This window comes from Macaca fascicularis, chromosome 12, assembly GCF_037993035.2.
Source record: "Macaca fascicularis isolate 582-1 chromosome 12, T2T-MFA8v1.1".
Classification (NCBI taxonomy): domain Eukaryota; kingdom Metazoa; phylum Chordata; class Mammalia; order Primates; family Cercopithecidae; genus Macaca; species Macaca fascicularis.
The window spans coordinates 136,583,955-136,603,820 of NC_088386.1; the positions used below are offsets into that span (position 1 = coordinate 136,583,955).

Genomic DNA, 19,866 nt, shown 5'->3' on the forward strand with positions numbered 1-19,866 from the left:
ATGGTGGCGCATGCCTTTGTGGCACGAGAATCACTTGAACCTGGGAGGTGGAGGTTACAGTGAGCTGAGATCACACCACTGTACTCCAGTCTGGGTGACACAGCGATACTCTGTCTCACAAAAAAAAAAAAAAAAGGAATCTGTAGAAACAAAAACATAGTCATTGATATTTTAATTGCATTCACTGTGTTACACAGCATTTAGAAATAAGAGAATAGATATTTCTCGGATTAGAAGATGGATCTTGGGAAAGCTTTTGCACGTATTTTACCAGAAGATAAAAAGATGTGAAAGAACGGTTTTCAAAGAGGGCATGGAGAATAGAATCAAAAGGTCTGAGTGACCTTCCAGAAGAAGTTAGAAATTTCCAACAGGACTGGCAAAAAGGGAGAACAGAGATCACGAGGGGAAAACAAAACTCAAGGAGATAATAAGTGAGAATTTTCCAAAACCAATGAAAGGCATGAGCCCCCAGCAAGGTTTAAGCCAGATAACCAAACCTAAATTACTGGGGGAACCCACCCCCAATATTTCAACGTAGGTTCTTTCTATTTTCCTTAAGTGTTGGCTGGCTGAGAAATAAAGAGAGACAGTGCAAAGAGAGGAATTTTACAGCTGGGCCGCCGGGGGTGACATCACGTATCAGTAGGACTGTGATGCCCACCTGAGTCTCAGAACAGCAAGTTTTTATTAAGGGTTTCAAAAGGGGAAGGGGGGTAAGAACAGGGAGTAGGTACAAAGATCACATGCTTCAAAGAGCAAAAAGCAGAACTACTAATAAGGGTCTAACAAAGATCACAAGGCAAAGGGCAAAAGCAGAACCACTGACAAGGGTCTAACAAAGATCACAGGGCAAAGGGCAAAAGCAGAACCACTGATAAGAGTCTATGTTCAGCGGTGCATGTATTGTCTTGATAAACATCTTAAACAACAGAAAACAGGGTTTGAGAGCAGAGAACCAGTCTGACCACAAATTTACCAAGGCAGAGTTTTTCCCCCACCCTAGTAAGCCTGAGGGTACTGCAGGAGACCAGGGCGTATCTCAGTGCGTAAGACAGACATTCCCAGAGTGGCCATTTATTTATAGACCTTCCCCCAGGAATGCATTCCTTCCCCAGGGTCTTAATATTAATATTCCTTGCTAGGAAAAGAATTTAGCGATATCTCTTCTACTTGCACGTCTGGTGATAGGCTCTCTGCAAAAAGAAAAATGTGGTTCATTTTGCCCAACCCCGCAGGCAGTCAGACCTTATGGTTGTCTTCCCTCCTTCCATAAAAATCGCTGTTATTCTGTTCTTTTTCAAGGTGCACTGATTTCATATTGTTCAAACACACATGTTTTACAATCAATTTGTACAGTTAACACAATTATCACAGTGGTCCTGAGCTGACATACATCCTCAGCTTATAAAGATAACAGGATTAAGAGATTAAAGTAAAGACAGGCATAAGAAATTATAAAAGTATTATTTGGGAACTGATAAATGTCCGTATTAAAATGAAATCTTCACAATTTATGTTCCTCTGCTGCGGCTCCAGCCAGTCCCTCTGTTCAGGGTCCCTGACTTCCCACAACACTAAATCTATACCTAGACTTACCTGAGAAAAGTCTAAAAGCAACTAGAGAGGAAAGAATATTCCACTGAAAGGAACAATTATGTTAAAGTAGACATCCTAAGGGTAAGGTAGAAGACAATGTAATGTCTTCTTAACTGGCAGACTCTAATTCTATACCCAGATAAACTCTCTCATAGTCAGGTTGTTTCAGGCAAGCAAAGGGTTAGAGAGTTGACCACTAGTAGCACTTGTATAAAACAACTTAAGGCTGATTTCCAGAAATATGTACATCAAGTCTAGGAGGAAGAGCTGAAGTGCAAAAACAGTGATTTTCAAATAAACTAGCAAAAATGTAACACAATAATTAAACATTGATTGTATAAAAAACCTAATGATAATGGCTAATCTGGAGAATATTAGAACAAAACTAAAAATATGACACATCTCAAAAATCTAAATAGCAAGTAGGAGATTGGAGTGAAAGTCCTCTAAGCCATCCTTTTGCTTTGTGGGGAGAGTAGAGATATTGGTTAACTGTCAACTTAGTTGAAAAAATAAGGATGTCAAAATGTCAGGGTATCTTAGCTCATATTTCTTAAAAGTAGAGTTGGAGATGTAAGTGGTTGATTGTAAGTCTTGAGAGACTGCCCCCATGGAAAATGTCTGGAGCACAAATTGGGCCACAGAGGTGAACTTGCCTGGATGAAAAGGCATCAGCAATTTGTACTCCCATCAGACATGGGAGTACATGGGGCATGGCTTTGGGGATGTGGAAGCCCCTACTGGCCAAAGGCATGGGTCTGGAGAAGTCAGCAGCTCTGATTCTGAGCACTTAGCAGCAAACACTCCCAGCAGGTGTAGGACGCAGGCACCAGCGTGGAGAAAGGTATCTGGTAGGACACCACGGCACCCATTCCAGTCCATCCCCCAGGCCGCTCAGGTGCTCCCTACAGCAATGCAGCCACACCTTCATCAGCATTCCATGGTTTCATATCCTCCTGGAAAAACTTATACGAGGATAGTTAATAAAAACCTCTGACTGTACCCACCTTGTTGCAGTTATCCCTGGGAATGGACCCAGAATTCTTCTCTTTCCTCTGCCACTTACATGAGTGCCCCCTGATATGGTTGGGATATTTGTCCCCTCCAAATCTCAGGTTGAAATATGATCTCCGGCATTGGAGGTGGGCCTCGTAGGAGGTGTTTGGGTCTTGGGGCCAGATCCTTCATGAATGGCTTGGTGGCCTCCTACAGTAACAAGTGGGTTCTCGTGCTGGTAGCTCATGGAGGGCTGGTTGTTTAAAAGGGCCTGGCACTTCCCGCCCTTTTGTTTGCTCTCACCACGTGATGCGCCTGCTCCTGCTTTGCCTTCCACCATGAATAAGCCCTCCCAGAGGTCTCCCCAGAAGCCTCGATGATGACACACAGGCTCCCATGTTGGCCAGCTGGTCTGCCACTCTGTGAGGCCTCAGTGGTGCTGGCAGAGGCCCTGAGGGTGAGAAAGAAAAACTCATACCTGGACTTTATGTCAATCCCTGACAGGATGAAATGTGTTTTACCTTCTCCCGGTGGAAGAGATCTGATGCCATCAACTTCCATCCAATGGGTGGTTGGTCTTCTCTGTGTTTCCCAGGCTTAGCACTGTGCCAGGGGCTCAGTGCCAGTCCCACAGGCAGGGCAGACAGGCAGCAGAAGGAGCTGGAGCCACTTTGGTGAGAGGGAACCCCTGCTTCTCCCCCGGGCAAAGCCCCCATTTTCTGTCTTGGATATTCTGTTTGCAAGCCCATTGCTCAGGAACTGGAGTGGCCAAGGACAGGCCCCCGTTGGCTGAGCCATCATGTTAACTTGGTAGATTGTACCTCTGTTGGCACACATTGCACCCTCTCCCATAGGTCCATTCTTTTCTCCAGGCTTTCTTTTCCAGATCTTTCAATCCTGCTCTTCCAAACCCTGGCCATGCAGCTAGGCTACTGGCCACACACAGCCTTCCTCAAGAGCCTCAGGGAGCTGCTCTGTGACTCTCCAGGTGGGACTTGCCTGAGGCTCCTGGTGGCTTCACTGTCCACCGTGAGATCTTCCAGGTCATAGGGCCCAAACTGCAAGGTTACTTTTACTGCAGCCTAGAGCTGCTGCAGACTCCTTTCTAGCACTGGGCCCAGTGCTAGAAAGCTACTAGCCTCTGGCAGCGTTTGCCAAGTAGGTCCTAGAAGCCTGCCCAAGTGTGACCTGTGCTGCCTTCAAAGCCCAAATCGATTCACCAAGCATTGTGTTCCTTTCTCAGGGGAAGGGGAGCAGACAGCACAGTCACGGCATTGGTTACTCCAGAGGGAATATCCCAACAAGCACTGGAGCCCTGGGGTGCAACTGCACTGACGTGGCCACCCCTGGCTCTATGTGGGGTTTATCTCCTCACCTTCTAGGGGGCCTTTTCCAATGCATCCAGAGTACTTCCTGCTTCTTACTAGCAAGTCTGATGAACACAGAGTTATCAAGATCGTGGGCCAATGTGATACTCTGCAGAACGTGCAAATACTCCACATGTTCTAGACTCCCTCATGACAGAACAGAACCAACTCAGCCTGGGGAAGGCCTGTGTCTGTGCACTGAGATCTGTCCCTTGTGCAGTATGCTGCCTCTGACAACCTTCCCTGATGTTAGAGAAAGGATGTGTTTGCTGAGGCAGTGGCTTCAAGCCACGAATGCGAGACCGTGTTCATCTGACCCAGTGAAGGCATCCCACCCAGCAGGACAGCTAGCACTGGGCTCCCGCTTGGTTAAATTGGTAGTGGCTGGATCCAGTCCAGACAGGGGCGAGCTTAGGACGTTGAATGGGGATTGGTTAGGGTCTCCGTGCCTGCATCCCTCAAGGCTTTGAAGGGGGAGCTAATCCCTGGTGTTCCCCTGAGATGTGATGCTGTTGTCGAATCACTGACTTAGCAGGAGATCCACCGGGCCAGGGGCGCCCACTTGGCCTTTCCTACGATAGCTCTTATCCCACAGCCCTGGGAACCTCAGCTAGAGTCCGGCTAGCTACTCAGGAAGTCATACCACGGCTGCTTTCCAGAACTGGAGGAAAGTCCAGTATCGGTCCAGGCACCCAGAGAACACGGGCCAGGACGCTGCCTCAGGGCACTGCAGGGGTTCCCTGCCCCACAAACCCTGCTCATGGCGGGGGAGGGAAGCACATGGGAGCCGCGTGTTCTCTGTCTCCATGGGATGCATGTTCTCTCTCTCCGTCGGCTGTGTATTCTCTCTCTCCGTGGGCCGCATGTTCTCTCTCCATGGGATGCATGTTCTCCCTCTCCATGGGCCACGTGTTCTTCCTCTCCATGGTATGTGTGTTCTCCCTCTCCATGGGATGTGTGTTCTCCCTCTCCATGGGATGTGTGTTCTCCCTCTCCATGGGATGCGTGTTCTCCCTCTCCATGGTATGTGTGTTCTCCCTCTCCATGGGATGCGTGTTCTCCCTCTCCATGGGATGCATGTTCTCCCTCTCCGTGGGACATGTGCTCTCCCTCTCCATGGGATGCATGTTCTCTCTCTCGGTGGGATGCATGTTCTCCCTCCCCATGGGATGCGTGTTCTCTCTCTCCGTGGGATGCGTGTTCTCTCTCTCCATGGGATGCGTGTTCTCTCTCTCCATGGGATGCGTGTTCTCCCTCTCCATGGGATGTGTGTTCTCCCTCTCCATGGGATGCGTGTTCTCCCTCTCCATGGGATGTGTGTTCTCCCTCTCCATGGGATGCGTGTTCTCCCTCTCCATGGTATGTGTGTTCTCCCTCTCCATGGGATGCGTGTTCTCTCTCTCCATGGGATGCGTGTTCTCCCTCTCCGTGGGACATGTGCTCTCCCTCTCCATGGGATGCATGTTCTCTCTCTCGGTGGGATGCATGTTCTCCCTCCCCATGGGATGCGTGTTCTCTCTCTCCGTGGGATGCGTGTTCTCTCTCTCCATGGGATGCGTGTTCTCTCTCTCCATGGGATGCGTGTTCTCCCTCTCCGTGGGACATGTGCTCTCCCTCTCCATGGGATGCATGTTCTCTCTCTCGGTGGGATGCGTGTTCTCTCTCTCCGTGGGATGCGTGTTCTCTCTCTCCGTGGGATGCGTGTTCTCTCTCTCCGTGGGATGCGTGTTCTCCCTCTCCATGGTATGTGTGTTCTCCCTCTCCATGGGATGCATGTTCTCTCTCTCCATGGGATGCGTGTTCTCCCTCTCCGTGGGACATGTGCTCTCCCTCTCCGTGGGATGCATGTTCTCTCTCTCGGTGGGATGCATGTTCTCCCTCCCCATGGGATGCGTGTTCTCTCTCTCCGTGGGATGCGTGTTCTCTCTCTCCATGGGATGCGTGTTCTCTCTCTCTGTGGGATGCGTGTTCTCTCTCTCCATGGGATGTGTGTTCTCTCGCTCCATGGGATGCATGTTCTCTCTCTCCGTGGGATGCATGTTCTCCCTCTCGGTGGGACATGTGCTCTCCCTCTCCATGGGATGTGTCTCTCCATAGGACGCGTGTTCTCTCTCTCCGTGGGATACATATTCTCCCTCTCCAGTGGACTTGTGCTCTCCCTCTCCTTCAATCTCTAGGTTCTGGGTCTGCGATTTGACTTGAATCTGAGCAAGGGGTTGTGACTGTCCTCAGGGCACTGACCTCTGTGGCCTCTCCTGCATCCTTGATCACATTTTCTGATGTGTGTTAGGCAGAACATTGGTTGCCCCCGGGAGCACCCTGTCCCTGAGCTGATGCCCGGGGGGTTCTGTCTCTGAGGGTTGGGTTCCTTCCATGCCCCCATCCCCCACTCCCTGTTCAATGTGGGAATTCGGGCTGTGACCACCATTAGGCCCTTTCTCTCCTGGACGCTTCCTCCGGGAGGATGCTAGGGAGCCAGCCTTGTCCCCCAGCTGCCCTGGCCCCGCCTGCAGAGGACAGCTGCCCCGGAGCTTGCGGTGATGCTGGGGCCCCTCGAAGAGCACCGCAGGCCACCTTGTAGCCGACCTGCTGAAAAATAAACTCCTGGACGTCCAGCAACAGAGTGGGGCATGAGGGAAGCAGAAAGCGCTGTGGCTGCCGAGGTCAGGGCAGGAGGGAAGGCCAGGACACAGCACTGGATAGGGTGGAAGAGAGGAGTGTGACTGTGTCAGCCGCCACCCACTCAGAAATCCACCCAGTTTGCTGGTTGAAAAACAGAGCTCATTAGATTATATTTAAGCACACATATTGCTGAATCCCTGTCAATGGAGCTGCAAACCTCCGAGGAACCTGGGACAGGCCCTGCCTCCCCCGTCTGGGGCTTGCTGTGCTTGGGAATGGAGGGGCTGAGCTGGGCAGCCCACACCTGTCCCCATCACTGCAGAGACCCAGGGGCTCTGCCCTCCTGCAGCCCAACGGTCTGGTGAGCTGAGGTTCTGGGGTCCCCACCCCAGCAGGGCCTCAGGGGCTTCCCTCTGCTCAGGCGAGAGTCCACTTTGTTCCATTAACCTCCTGGCTTGTGTTTCAGGAGGGACATGGAGCCTGGCCTTGGGGACAGGGGCAGAGCCTCAGAGCACGTGGATGAGGAGGGCCCTAAAGCACCTCCACCAGGGGAGCAGGGGGAGGCCCGAGGCCTGCCCTGCGGCCCCCAGTGTAGCCCCGAAGAGGAACTCCCTGCCATGGGAATGAGGAGCTCGGTAGCTGAAGACCAAGCCCTGTCCCACCCTGTGCAGGGCCCGGCACAGCCTGGAAAGACACGTAAGTGACGCCTGACCCATGCTCTGAGACTGGGGCCATTTCCCTCCCTGATGGCTGCTGACTCTGCAGGGACTGAGCGGTCAGCCCCAACTCCAGGTCACTCACCACCTCACACCGATGCGTCCCAGCCGCCGCCATGCCCTACTCCTTCCAGCACAGGGGTCCTCACCCTGAGGGAGAGGCCCCATCCCTGCCCCACGGAGCTGACCTTAAGGGTCCGTGGCACCCGATCCCACGATGTCTCACATGGCCAACAGGCCAGCCTGCTGTCCTGGAGGAAATGCAAGGCTCAGACACCAGCGAGCCAGGTGGTCAAAGGGGCTCCCGAGGTGGGCGTTGGGCCTGAGGCCGACAGCAGGAGGAGGGTTGGGGTGGAGGAATGGTGGTGACAGCCAAGACTGAAGGGGCTGAGACCCTCAGATGAGCAGGAGCAAGGCTGGGAGGGGCTCATGGAGAGGCCAGAGGAGGCCCCGGCTGGGCCCAGGGGCAGAAGGGACTGTGCACCTGGGAGCCGGCAGGGACCTGCCCGGGGCCTGGTGGGGCTGGAGAAGAGTGGGCGTGATTCCACCCCTTGAGTTTGGGAGGAAACTTTCCAGGGCTAGGCCTGAGGTGAGGGTCTGGGGCAGCCCCAAGACGGCCCCAGTCTCTGCCTGGCTCACTGGGGGTGCTGGGGCTGATCCCAAGATGGGACTTGGAAGGGTGGGGTGGATGGCTGGACCCGAGGGCTGGGAGTTGGGTCTGAGGGACCCAGGGCTGGGACCTCTGTGGCCCCCAGCCCTTCCGTGTTGCCTGGTGTCTGGGGCCCTGTGTACAGGTGGTATAGGATTGAGGTGGGGGTGCCAGCGAGGTGAGGGCTGCCCACAGGGTCCACAGGGCCCATAGGACATGAGCGAGGGCTCTGTCCAACCAGCTCAGCCTGGGTGTCCACCCCTTGCTCTGCAGGCCTCAGGAGCAAAGACGGAGGAGCAGAGGCTGCCAGAGAAGGAGTCCGGCTCCTCGGAGACAGAGAAGCAGAAGTCATGGCCACCAGAGAAAGAGGAGTGGAGGTTGCCAAAGAAGGGGGCCAGCTCCTCAGAGACGGAGGATTGGAGGTTGTGGCCTCCAGAGAAGGAGGAGGGGAGGTCGTGGCTGCCAGAGAAGGGGGCTGGCTCTTCAGAGACAGAGGAGTGGAGGCTGGGACTGATAGAGAAAGAAAAGGGGAGGCTGTGGCCACCAAAGGAGGAGGAGAGACCATGGCAGCCAGAGAAGGAGAAGTGGAGGCCATGGCAGCCAGAGAAGGAGGAGCGGAGGCCATGGCCACCAGAGAAGGAGGAGCGGAGGCCGTGGCAGCCAGAGAAAGAGGAGCGGAGGCCATGGCAGCCAGAGCAGGAGGAGCGGAGGCCATGGCAGCCAGAGAAGGAGGAGCGGAGGCCATGGCAGCCAGAGAAGGAGGAGCGGAGGCCGTGGCAGCCAGAGAAGGAGGAGCGGAGGCCGTGGCCACCAAAGGAGGAGGAGAGACCATGGCAGCTAGAGAAGGAGGAGCAGAGGCCGTGGCCACCAGAGAAAGAGGAGGAGAGGCCGTGGCCACCAAAGAAGGAAGAGGGGAGGCCGTGGCAGCCAGAGAAGGAGGAGCGGAGGCCATGGCCGCCAGAGAAGAAGGAAGAGAGACCATGGCAGCCAGAGAAGGAGGAGGAGAGACCATGGCAGCCAGAGAAGGAGGAGCAGAGGCTGTGGCCACCAGAGAAAGAGGAGGAGAGGTCATGGCCACCAAAGAAGGAAGAGAGGAGGCCGTGACAGCCAGAGAAGGAGGAGCTGAGGACATGGCCACCAGAGAAGGAGCAGCAGAGACCATGTCAGCCAGAGAAGGAGGAGCGGAGGCCATGGCCACCAGAGAAGGAGGAGGAAAGACCACGGCAGCCAGAGAAGGAGGAGCAAAGGCTGTGGCCACCAGAGAAAGAGGAGGAGAGGCCATGGCCACCAGAGAAGGGAGAGGGGAGGCCGTGGCAGCCAGAGAAGGAGGAGCGAAGGCCGTGGCAGCCAGAGAAGGAGGAGTAGAGACCATGGCAGCCAGAGAAGGAGGAGGAGAGACTATGGCAGCCAGAGAAGGAGGAGCAGAGGCTGTGGCCATGAGAGAAAGAGGAGGAGAGGTCATGGCCACCAAAGAAGGAAGAGAGGAGGCCGTGGCAGCCAGAGAAGGAGGAGCTGAGGACATGGCCACCAGAGAAGGAGCAGCAGAGACCATGTCAGCCAGAGAAGGAGGAGCGGAGGCCGTGGCAGCCAGAGAAGGAGGAGCAGAGACCATAGTAGCCAGAGAAAGAGAAGCAGAGGCCGTGGCCACCAGAGGAGGAAGAGCAGAGGCCGTGGCCACCAGAGAAAGAGGAGGAGAGGCCATGGCCACCAGAGAAGGGAGAGGGGAGGCCGTGGCAGCCAGAGAAGGAGGAGTGGAGGCCATGGCCACCAGAGAAGGAGGAGCGGAGACCATGGCCACCAGAGAAGGAGGAGGAGAGACCATAGCAGCCAGAGAAGGAGGAGTAAAGGCCGTGGCAGCCAGAGAAAGAGGAGGAGAGTCCGTGGCCACTAGAGAAGGAAGAGGGGAGGCTGTGGCAGCTAGAGAAGGAGGAGTGGAGGCCATAGCCACCAAAGAAGGAGGAGGAGAGGCCATGGCAGCCAGAGAAGGAGGAGTAGAGACCACGGCAGCCAGAGAAGGAGGAGCGGAGGCCATGGCCACCAGAGAAAGAGGAGGAGAGGCCGTGGCCACCAGAGAATGGGGCTGGCTCCTCAGAGACAGAGAAGTGGAGGCCATGACTGCCAAAGAAAATGAAGGGGATGCCATGGCCTCCAGAGAGGGAGGAGTGGAGGCCATAGCCACCAGAGAAGGAGGAGCGGAGACCATGGCCACCAGAGAAGGAGGAGGAGAGACCATAGCAGCCAGAGAAGGAGGAGTAAAGGCCGTGGCAGCCAGAGAAAGAGGAGGAGAGTCCGTGGCCACTAGAGAAGGAAGAGGGGAGGCTGTGGCAGCTAGAGAAGGAGGAGTGGAGGCCATAGCCACCAAAGAAGGAGGAGGAGAGGCCATGGCAGCCAGAGAAGGAGGAATAGAGACCATGGCAGCCAGAGAAGGAGGAGCAGAGGCCATGGCCACCAGAGAAGAAGGAAGAGAGACCATGACAGCCAGAGAAGGAGGAGGAGAGACCATGGCAGCCAGAGAAGGAGGAGCAGAGGCTGTGGCCACCAGAGAAAGAGGAGGAGAGGTCATGGCCACCAAAGAAGGAAGAGAGGAGGCCGTGACAGCCAGAGAAGGAGGAGCTGAGGACATGGCCACCAGAGAAGGAGCAGCAGAGACCATGTCAGCCAGAGAAGGAGGAGCGGAGGCCATGGCCACCAGAGAAGGAGGAGGAAAGACCACGGCAGCCAGAGAAGGAGGAGCGGAGGCCATGGCCACCAGAGAAGGAGGAGGAAAGACCACGGCAGCCAGAGAAGGAGGAGCAAAGGCTGTGGCCACCAGAGAAAGAGGAGGAGAGGCCATGGCCACCAGAGAAGGAAGAGGGGAGGCCGTGGCAGCCAGAGAAGGAGGAGTAGAGACCATGGCAGCCAGAGAAGGAGGAGGAGAGACTATGGCAGCCAGAGAAGGAGGGGCAGAGGCTGTGGCCATGAGAGAAAGAGGAGGAGAGGTCATGGCCACCAAAGAAGGAAGAGAGGAGGCCGTGGCAGCCAGAGAAGGAGGAGCTGAGGACATGGCCACCAGAGAAGGAGCAGCAGAGACCATGTCAGCCAGAGAAGGAGGAGCGGAGGCCGTGGCAGCCAGAGAAGGAGGAGCAGAGACCATAGTAGCCAGAGAAAGAGAAGCAGAGGCCGTGGCCACCAGAGGAGGAAGAGCAGAGGCCGTGGCCACCAGAGAAAGAGGAGGAGAGGCCATGGCCACCAGAGAAGGGAGAGGGGAGGCCGTGGCAGCCAGAGAAGGAGGAGTGGAGGCCATGGCCACCAGAGAAGGAGGAGCGGAGACCATGGCCACCAGAGAAGGAGGAGGAGAGACCATAGCAGCCAGAGAAGGAGGAGTAAAGGCCGTGGCAGCCAGAGAAAGAGGAGGAGAGTCCGTGGCCACTAGAGAAGGAAGAGGGGAGGCTGTGGCAGCTAGAGAAGGAGGAGTGGAGGCCATAGCCACCAAAGAAGGAGGAGGAGAGGCCATGGCAGCCAGAGAAGGAGGAGTAGAGACCACAGCAGCCAGAGAAGGAGGAGCGGAGGCCATGGCCACCAGAGAAAGAGGAGGAGAGGCCGTGGCCACCAGAGAAGGGGGCTGGCTCCTCAGAGACAGAGGAGTGGAGGCCATGACTGCCAAAGAAAATGAAGGGGATGCCATGGCCTCCAGAGAGGGAGGAGTGGAGGCCGTGGCCACCAGAGAAGGAGGAGCGGAGGCCATGGCTGCCAGAGAAGAGGAGTGGAGGCCATGGCCACCAGAGAAGGAGGAGAGGAGGCCGTGGCCACCAGAGAAGGAGGAGCAGAGGCCGTGGCCACCAGAGAAGGAAGAGGGGAGGCTGTGGCCACCAGAGAAGGAGGAGTGGAGGCCATGGCCACCAGAGAAGGCTGCCCCTCAGAGATGGAGGAGGGAAGGTGCCAGGCTTCAAGGTGAGTCAGGGCACTGCCTGTGGCCAAGGCCACCACATCTGCAGGTCTGGCCCTGCCCCAGCCAGACGCTTGTGGGTCGTGGCTCAAGAGTGGGTGGAGTGAAAGCCACCCCAGCTCCTGCTCCATGACAAGCCCCCAGGAAGAGACACCCCAAGCAGCCCAGTTGGATGCCCTCTCTGGGGTCCTGAGTCAACTCAGACCTGGGACCTCCACACATCCAGCCTCCTCCACATGGGGTGGCCAGAATCATGCCCTCCCTGCCACCCACAGCCCCTGCACCATCTTGCCCTGTGCACGCTGTGACAGCCTCTGCCCACTTCTGTGCACCCCAGAGCAGAGGCCTGGAGGCTTGAGAGACAGGGAGAGCCTGATGTGGCCACAGGCGAGGCAACAGCAGAAGGGTTGCTGGCCACCGTCCTCAGGCGGGACGTCCACCTGGCCTCTGCCTCCCTCGGAGCAAGACCAGCGGTGGGAAAGCCCCAGGGGAGAGACAGCCCTGGCAGTGCCACACCACACCAGGCTCAGTGCCCAGCCAGCGTCCATGGGGACCTTGGTCCCTGGAAAGAGATGAAGAGTGACCAGATGGCATTCATGCCCTGCCTCAGGAGTCCCCAGTCTAGAGTGCCAGGATGGCATTCACGCCCCTGCCTTGGCAGTCCCCAGTCTAGAGTGCCAGGATGGCATTCATGCCCCTGCCTCGGGAGTCCCCAGTCTGTCCCGTCCCAGAGCCCTCCCCTGGCCCTTCCAGCTGGAGAGCAGGACCCTGAAAACAGAGGGTGTTTGGGGCTTGGATTCCAGTTGGATTCCGAGGGGGAAGCTCCGGGAGGAGCAGGGCGTGGTTGATAGAGATGGACAGGGAGCGGGTCTCCACAGAATCCCACCGGGCCTGCCTGGAGCCGGCCCACCATAGGCTGGGCGCAAGGTGGGGCTTCCCGGGCCAGCAACTGAGGCTCAGCCCAGGGCGCTGAGCAGCCCACATTCAGATAGGGGAGTCTGGGCCAGGTGCTGAGGGGGTCCAGGTCCCCTCAGTCCAGGTCGCACTGCTGGTGACTGCTGTGTGACCTCTCAAAAGTCACTGAACCCCTCACCATGAAATGCAGGAATTATTCCTGCTTAGAAAATGTTTTAGAATATCTTGGATTTCACAGACACCGTTTATTTATACAAAGTACAGAGCTTAGGGCTTCCCTCCTGGTGGAGATTTTCTAAATCTAGCTGTTGTTTCTTTAGGAATAATGGTCCCCCTCTTTCCCCACAGCATCCTGCTTTGGTGAAGCAGCTGCCACCTACGTCTCCAGCCCGAGCCTGACCTCGCTTTCTGGCCCCCACCACTGGCTCACCCCCAGCCCTAGCCACTTCCCCAGGTCTGTCTCCAGCACCCACTACCCTGCCAGCCTGGACATTGCCTTCGGGGACCCTTGCAGCCCCCAGGGCGGAAGGCCTCCTATCCTGAAGCTGTCTAGGGCCAGTCCCAGGCCAGACTCCCACCCAGGGAGCTCCAGCCCAGCAGAACTAGAGGCGGAACAAGGGGTGCTTGGTGGGGAGGCTGGCCAGAGCAGGGTGGGGTCCCCAGGGCTCTCCTCTCACGCGCTGTCCACTGTTCACATGAGGATGGAACCTACCTTCTCCAAGCAACTGCAGACAGACAGTGGACATGAGGACAGGAAGATCTCTGCAGACCAGGAGAACAGTCAGGACGAGGGCTGGACCATGAGGAGGGACAGGCCAGCCTCAGAAGGCTCTGAATTCCAGGGCACAGGGTGGCCCTGATAACCCTGCCCAGAGACACTCTGGGACGGGGCAGAACCCCGCACCCGGGCAGAGGAGCACTGGCGCTACCATCCAACCCACTCCAGGTTCAGGTGGGCACTCAGGAAGGCGCGGAGCCCCATTTCCTGCATGACTCCACCCGGGTTGACAGTGGAGGGACTTTCCACGTGCTGAAGGCAGACCCCAGGGTCTCAGGTCACTGTCCTGAGCATCACCCCTCATGGGTGCCTTGCTGGTGGCTGCTTCCACCCTACTCTGGCCTCCGGGGTAGCTTCTCCCCCTCAGAGCTGTGACCCCAAAGTGAGCCCAAGAGCTTCCCCTCAGGGGGCTGGAACATCTAACTGACCTGGGCCTGCACGGGGGATGGAAACAGGTGGCCTAGCGTGGGGCATCTCCACTCTACAGCTCCTCACCTATAGGAGCCCCGGGAGCAAACACCTGTGCAAGAGTGAACGAAAGACACAGCAAATCTGCTCCTCGCCCTCTCTGGGAAGCAGAGGGTCTTCCCTGTCCCACCCACTCAAGGGATCCGCTGCTAAACGTTCAAAGATGTGGAAGGCCAGTCATTAAACACAGCCACTGTGAACAAATCACAGAAATTTGTACTTAAATAAATCTTAATAAAATAGGCACTTAATAAAATAGGTACTTAAATACCTATTAAGGTAATAATTACCTAAACTCAAGACTTCCTAACTGTTTTTTACAACTATTTTTGGGGGTCGCTTACGTCTGTTGTCGCTGTATGGTAGAAATGCTGCGGGCAGGCACTGCCCCCTCCCTGCCCCGGTGGCACAGGTGGGGCCCCTGGGCAGCTGGAAACCCACAGGTGCTGCAGACCAGGGCGTGACCTTCTGCCCTGTGGATCGTCTCTCTGTGGATTGTGACTTCAGGAAGGGAGGCAGCTCGTGCCTGAGGTTCCCAGTGAAGCCAGCGACGCCTCTGCTGGGGCAGCTCATGACTGAGGTTCCCAGTGGCCGTCTGATTTTGTCAGGACCTGGGTCACTCGAAACCACAGGTTGGCCGAGGGCACAAGAGTTTGGCAAAAACCAACTGAAGCATCCTAAGAGGGTCGATGGCCACATGGAATTTCGCATAAGGGCGTTGCACGTATTGTTATTTTCTGTAACTTGTGTGCTACACACTCTTTGTATACAGTCATCCCTCGGATCCACAGGACACTTGTTCCAGGACCCCCTGAGGACACCAAAACCCACAGGTGCTCAGGTTCTTCCTATGAAATGGTGTTGCGTTTGCATATGACCTAAGCACGCCCTCTGCTTTAAATCCCCTGGATTACTTATCATGCCCGATACAATGTAAATGCTCCATACCTGGTCGTTATACTTTGTTGTTTTTTACTTCTATTATTTATCATTATATTGTTAGCTTTTTTTCCTGAATATTTTGTCTCGGAGGCTGGTTGAATCCAAGGACAGGGAACCCAGGGAAATGGAAGGTTGACTGTGGCACAACATGTCAATACAGGAGCCCTCGCTTACCTGCAGGGGAGACACTCGGAGACACACAGTGGGTGCCTGAAACTACAGACAGTACCAAACCCTGTAGACACTAAGAAGCCCCCGCAGGGGACACGCTCCGAGACCCACGGTGGGTGCCTGAACCTGCAGACAGTACCGAACCCTGTAGACACTAAGGAGCCCCCACTTACCTGCAGGGGGCACGTTCCGAGACCCACAGTGGGTGCCTGAAACTGCGGACAGTACCGAACCCTGTAGACACTATGTTTTTTCCTATACATACACACCTATGATCAATTTTAATTTATAAATTGGATACTGTAGGAGATTGACAACAATAATAAAACAGAACCATTATAATAATAATACAGTGTTCACAGCTTCCCAGATAGAAGTTTCATTCTTTAATCTTTATCTCAGCATAGGATTATTCTCCTCTCCTTATTGAGAGCTTCCACATTTTCACTCGAAGGAAGAACTTACAGCTTCCTCTGACCCCTGCCTGGCCCAGACCCCTGGAGGCCATGACCATGTGCACTTTCTCCAGACCTCGCATCCCTCTTACCGGGAGCCTCCCAGAAAGGCCAGGGCTGCGCTGTGCAGATCTCACGATGCCCTTCACTACGGGTTCATTTTGTTTTCCTAAAAATGGAGCCATGGCCAGGTTGTGGGACAGGTTCAGGATCTCTAGTCCAGCACAAATGCTGTGCCTGGGAGCTGTGTCCCCAGGAAGAAAAGGCTGCAGGTCCCATAGGGAGGAGCTCAGAAGGGGCCCCCACCAGCCTAGCCGCCACCCCAAATCCTTACAAGGGCTTAGTCTTGGCTTTTTGGGGTCCCTGTGAACTGCCCCGCCTTCCCTCTGCCCAGGATGGGAGAGGCTCCCGGCCCCTGCTGACTGGGCTGTGGCTGTTTTCGAGTGGCTTCACTGGGAAACTCAGTCACGAGCTGCCTCGGCAGAGGTGTCCCTGGCTTTACCGGGAAACTCAAGAGATTGCACAGCCTCATCCTGACCGCCCCTGGCTGTTCCCGCGGGGTCTTCTCCATCTGAGTCGGCACCTCTTTCAGGCCATGCTGCTGGTGCTCCCACGGTATGGCCTCCTGGGTGTCCTCTGGGATGGCAGTTTCACAGCTGCCATCCGGAATTCTGGCCGCTCAAGAACTCTGATGTGGGGAAAATCACTCAGTGGAAAGAAGCCTTAGCTCATGAAGCAGAATCACGGCCATGCTCTGCTCTGCTTAGAAAAGCTGGCCTTGGTCCTGCGAGAACAAAGTCCGCTACGGCGAAGCTTCCAGCTCTGTCAATAAAACTCGGTTCTTGAAGAGAGGGTGTGACAGGAGGTCCCGCGCCACCACGGGCAGCAGCTCTGCTCAGGATAGGAGTGGGCGGGACGTCGCGTGCACCCACAGCAGGAGCCAGAGCCTCTGCTCAGAGGACGCTCGCTCGGGACCAGGGGCCGCTGGCTCCAGGAGGAACGACGCACCCCAAAGGCCCCTGTGCTCCTCATGGGCCACCTCTTCAGGGGGTGCTGCTTCTGCCCTGGAAGCCCAGCCATTCTCCCTCCTCCACTCCCGGGCCCGAGCTGTCAGGGACACGCACAGGGCTCCAGCTGCCTCTTCCTCTAGCCAAGTGGGAGCCGGGGCTTTGGCCAAAGATTCTTGCCGCGCTTCCATAAACACTACAGCCCATGCAGGGGAGCCGGGAAGAGTGTCCAAGGCAGCCCTTCCTGGGTTGGGACGCACAGAGCTGGGGTCTCAAACCACAGCCAGATGGGCACTGCCTATTTCCATAAACGGAGTCACGGGAACTCAGCCTGGCCTTCGTCCGCGTCATCCTCCAGTGTCTGCGGCTGCCTCCACCCTCCGCCGACAGCGTGGGCACCTCACCGAGGAGGCTGAGGATGTTCACCGACCAGCCCTTTACAGAAGAGGCTGCTGGCCGCCGACGCAGACCCCTGGCCTCAGGGCCCAGCAAGCACGAGGGGTGGTTTTGTTTCTGGTGAGTGCCCACCCCACAGGTGTCTGGTGAAAAGATTCCATGGTGCATCCTGCAGCAAAGGATCCAGCTGCACAGCCCCAGTCCAGCTCTGGACTTTATACCCAGAAAGTTTCTGAAAAAGCAGATTTTGGACCAGTGTTAAGATCTGCACATCACAGATCTGTGTTCTGTGGCCTGACTTTGTCTGCCATTGGCTGAAGGTGAGGAGTGAAGATGGAGGTGCCACCAGGGAGGGGCAAAGGCTTTGAGAAGGAGCTTTAGGAGGGTCAGCTTCTGGGAGCATCTGCAGACACGGGAGCCCAGAACACGGAGCAGGTCCTGCAGGCTCAGCTTCCAGGGCTGAGGACCCAGGGCTGCGACACCCTCTCCCTAGGAACTATTGTCAGTGGACGAGCAGGCTCCCGTGCGGTGTCTAAGCCCACACAGAGCTGTCCACCATGGCTTAACCAGAATCCAAGATGGACCAAGAGGCGGTGCAGGGCTGAGGAGTCCGCAATGGGAGGAGGGGCTTTGTCCGCGGTGAGGATCCTGCCCAGACAGGCTTTCTGCAGCACAGCTGGGAATCTGCAGAGAAGGAGGAAGGAAGGAAGGGGTCCCCAGCCCCCCAACCTTCCTCACATGACCTGCTCCTGAGGGTGGAGGAGGTAGACGGCACCATCCTCCTTGGTCACCTGCACTGGGGGCAGCTAGGACAGGAGAGCTCACATCCAGATGGGTTCAGACCTCAACACACAGGGACCCACACGCTCACACCACACACACACGGAGGGACACACACAGATGGAGACACGGGGACCCGCACGCTCACACCACACACACGGAGGGACACACACAGATGGAGACACTGGGACCCGCACGTTCACACGACACACACACGGAGGGACACACACAGGGACACGGGGACCCGCACGCTCACACCACACACACACGGAGGGACACACACAGAGACACGGGGACCCGCACGATCACACCACACACACGGAGGGACACACACAGAGACACGGGGACCCGCACGCTCACACCACACACACACGGAGGGACACACACAGAGACACGGGGACCCGCACGCTCACACCACACACACGGAGGGACACACACAGAGACACGGGGACCCGCACGCTCACACCACACACACGGAGGGACACACACAGAGACACGGGGACCCGCACGCTCACACCACACACACACGGAGGGACACACACAGAGACACGGGGACCCACACGCTCACACCACACACAAGGAGGGACACACACAGAGACACGGGGACCCGCACACTCACACCACACACACACGGAGGGACACACACAGAGACATGGGGACCCGCACACTCACACCACACACACGGAGGGACACACACAGAGACACGGGGACCCGCACGCTCACACCACACACACACGGAGGGACACACACAGAGACACGGGGACCCACACGCTCACACCACACACACGGAGGGACACACACAGAGACACGGGGACCCGCACGCTCACACCACACACACACGGAGGGACACACACAGAGACACGGGGACCCGCACGCTCACACCACACACACGGAGGGACACACACAGAGACACGGGGACCCGCACGCTCACACCACACACACACGGAGGGACACACACAGAGACATGGGGACCCACACGCTCACCCCACACACACACGGAGGGACACACACAGAGACACGGGGACCCGCACGCTCACACCACACACACACGGAGGGACACACACAGAGACACGGGGACCCGCACGCTCACACCACACACACACGGAGGGACACACACAGAGACACGGGGACCCGCACGCTCACACCACACACACACGGAGGGACACACACAGAGACACGGGGACCCGCACGCTCACACCACACACACATGGAGGGACACACACAGATGGAGACACGGGGACCCGCACGCTCACACCACACACACACGGAGGGACACACACAGAGACACGGGGACCCGCACGCTCACACCACACACACGGAGGGACACACACAGAGACACGGGGACCCGCACGCTCACACCACACACACGGAGGGACACACACAGAGACACGGGGACCCGCACGCTCACACCACGCACAAACGGAGGGACACACACAGAGACACGGGGACCCGCACGCTCACACCACACACACATGCAGAGGGATCACACAGAGACACGGGGACCCACACGCTCACACCACACACACACGGAGGGACACACACAGATGGAGACACGGGGACCCGCACGCTCACACCACACACACGGAGGGACACACACAGAGACACGGGGACCCGCACGCTCACACCACACACACACGGAGGGACACACACAGAGACACGGGGACCCGCACGCTCACACCACACACACACGGAGGGACACACACAGAGACACGGGGACCCGCACGCTCACACCACACACACGGAGGGACACACACAGAGACACGGGGACCCGCACGCTCACACCACACACACACGGAGGGACACACACAGAGACACGGGGACCCGCACGCTCACACCACACACACGGAGGGACACACACAGAGACACGGGGACCCGCACGCTCACACCACACACACACGGAGGGACACACACAGAGACACGGGGACCCACACGCTCACCCCACACACACACGGAGGGACACACACAGAGACACGGGGACCCGCACGCTCACACCACACACACACGGAGGGACACACACAGAGACACGGGGACCCGCACGCTCACACCACACACACACGGAGGGACACACACAGAGACACGG

At 56.8% G+C, this 19,866-nt stretch overlaps 1 protein-coding gene across 50 annotated transcripts in view; it reads left to right on the plus strand.

Annotated features, from left to right (window-relative positions):
* The window catches only part of LOC141408250 (ubiquitin carboxyl-terminal hydrolase 47-like), a 32,534-nt gene extending 17,482 nt beyond the window's left edge, over positions 1-15,052 (plus strand). For 30 of the 50 annotated variants that reach the window (XM_074010724.1, XM_074010709.1, XM_074010711.1 and 27 more), the window contains 3 exons: positions 7,051-7,280; positions 8,223-11,879; positions 13,138-15,052. In XM_074010724.1, coding sequence (XP_073866825.1) covers positions 7,051-7,280; positions 8,223-11,879; positions 13,138-13,649 — 4,399 coding nt within the window. In that variant the 3' untranslated portion in view covers positions 13,650-15,052. Of the gene's footprint in view, positions 1-2,409; positions 2,602-7,050; positions 7,281-8,222; positions 11,880-13,137 lie in introns of those variants that run through there. The other 20 variants (XM_074010737.1, XM_074010738.1, XM_074010727.1 and 17 more) reach the window with 5 other exon arrangements.
* The last annotated feature ends 4,814 nt before the right edge of the window (positions 15,053-19,866 follow it).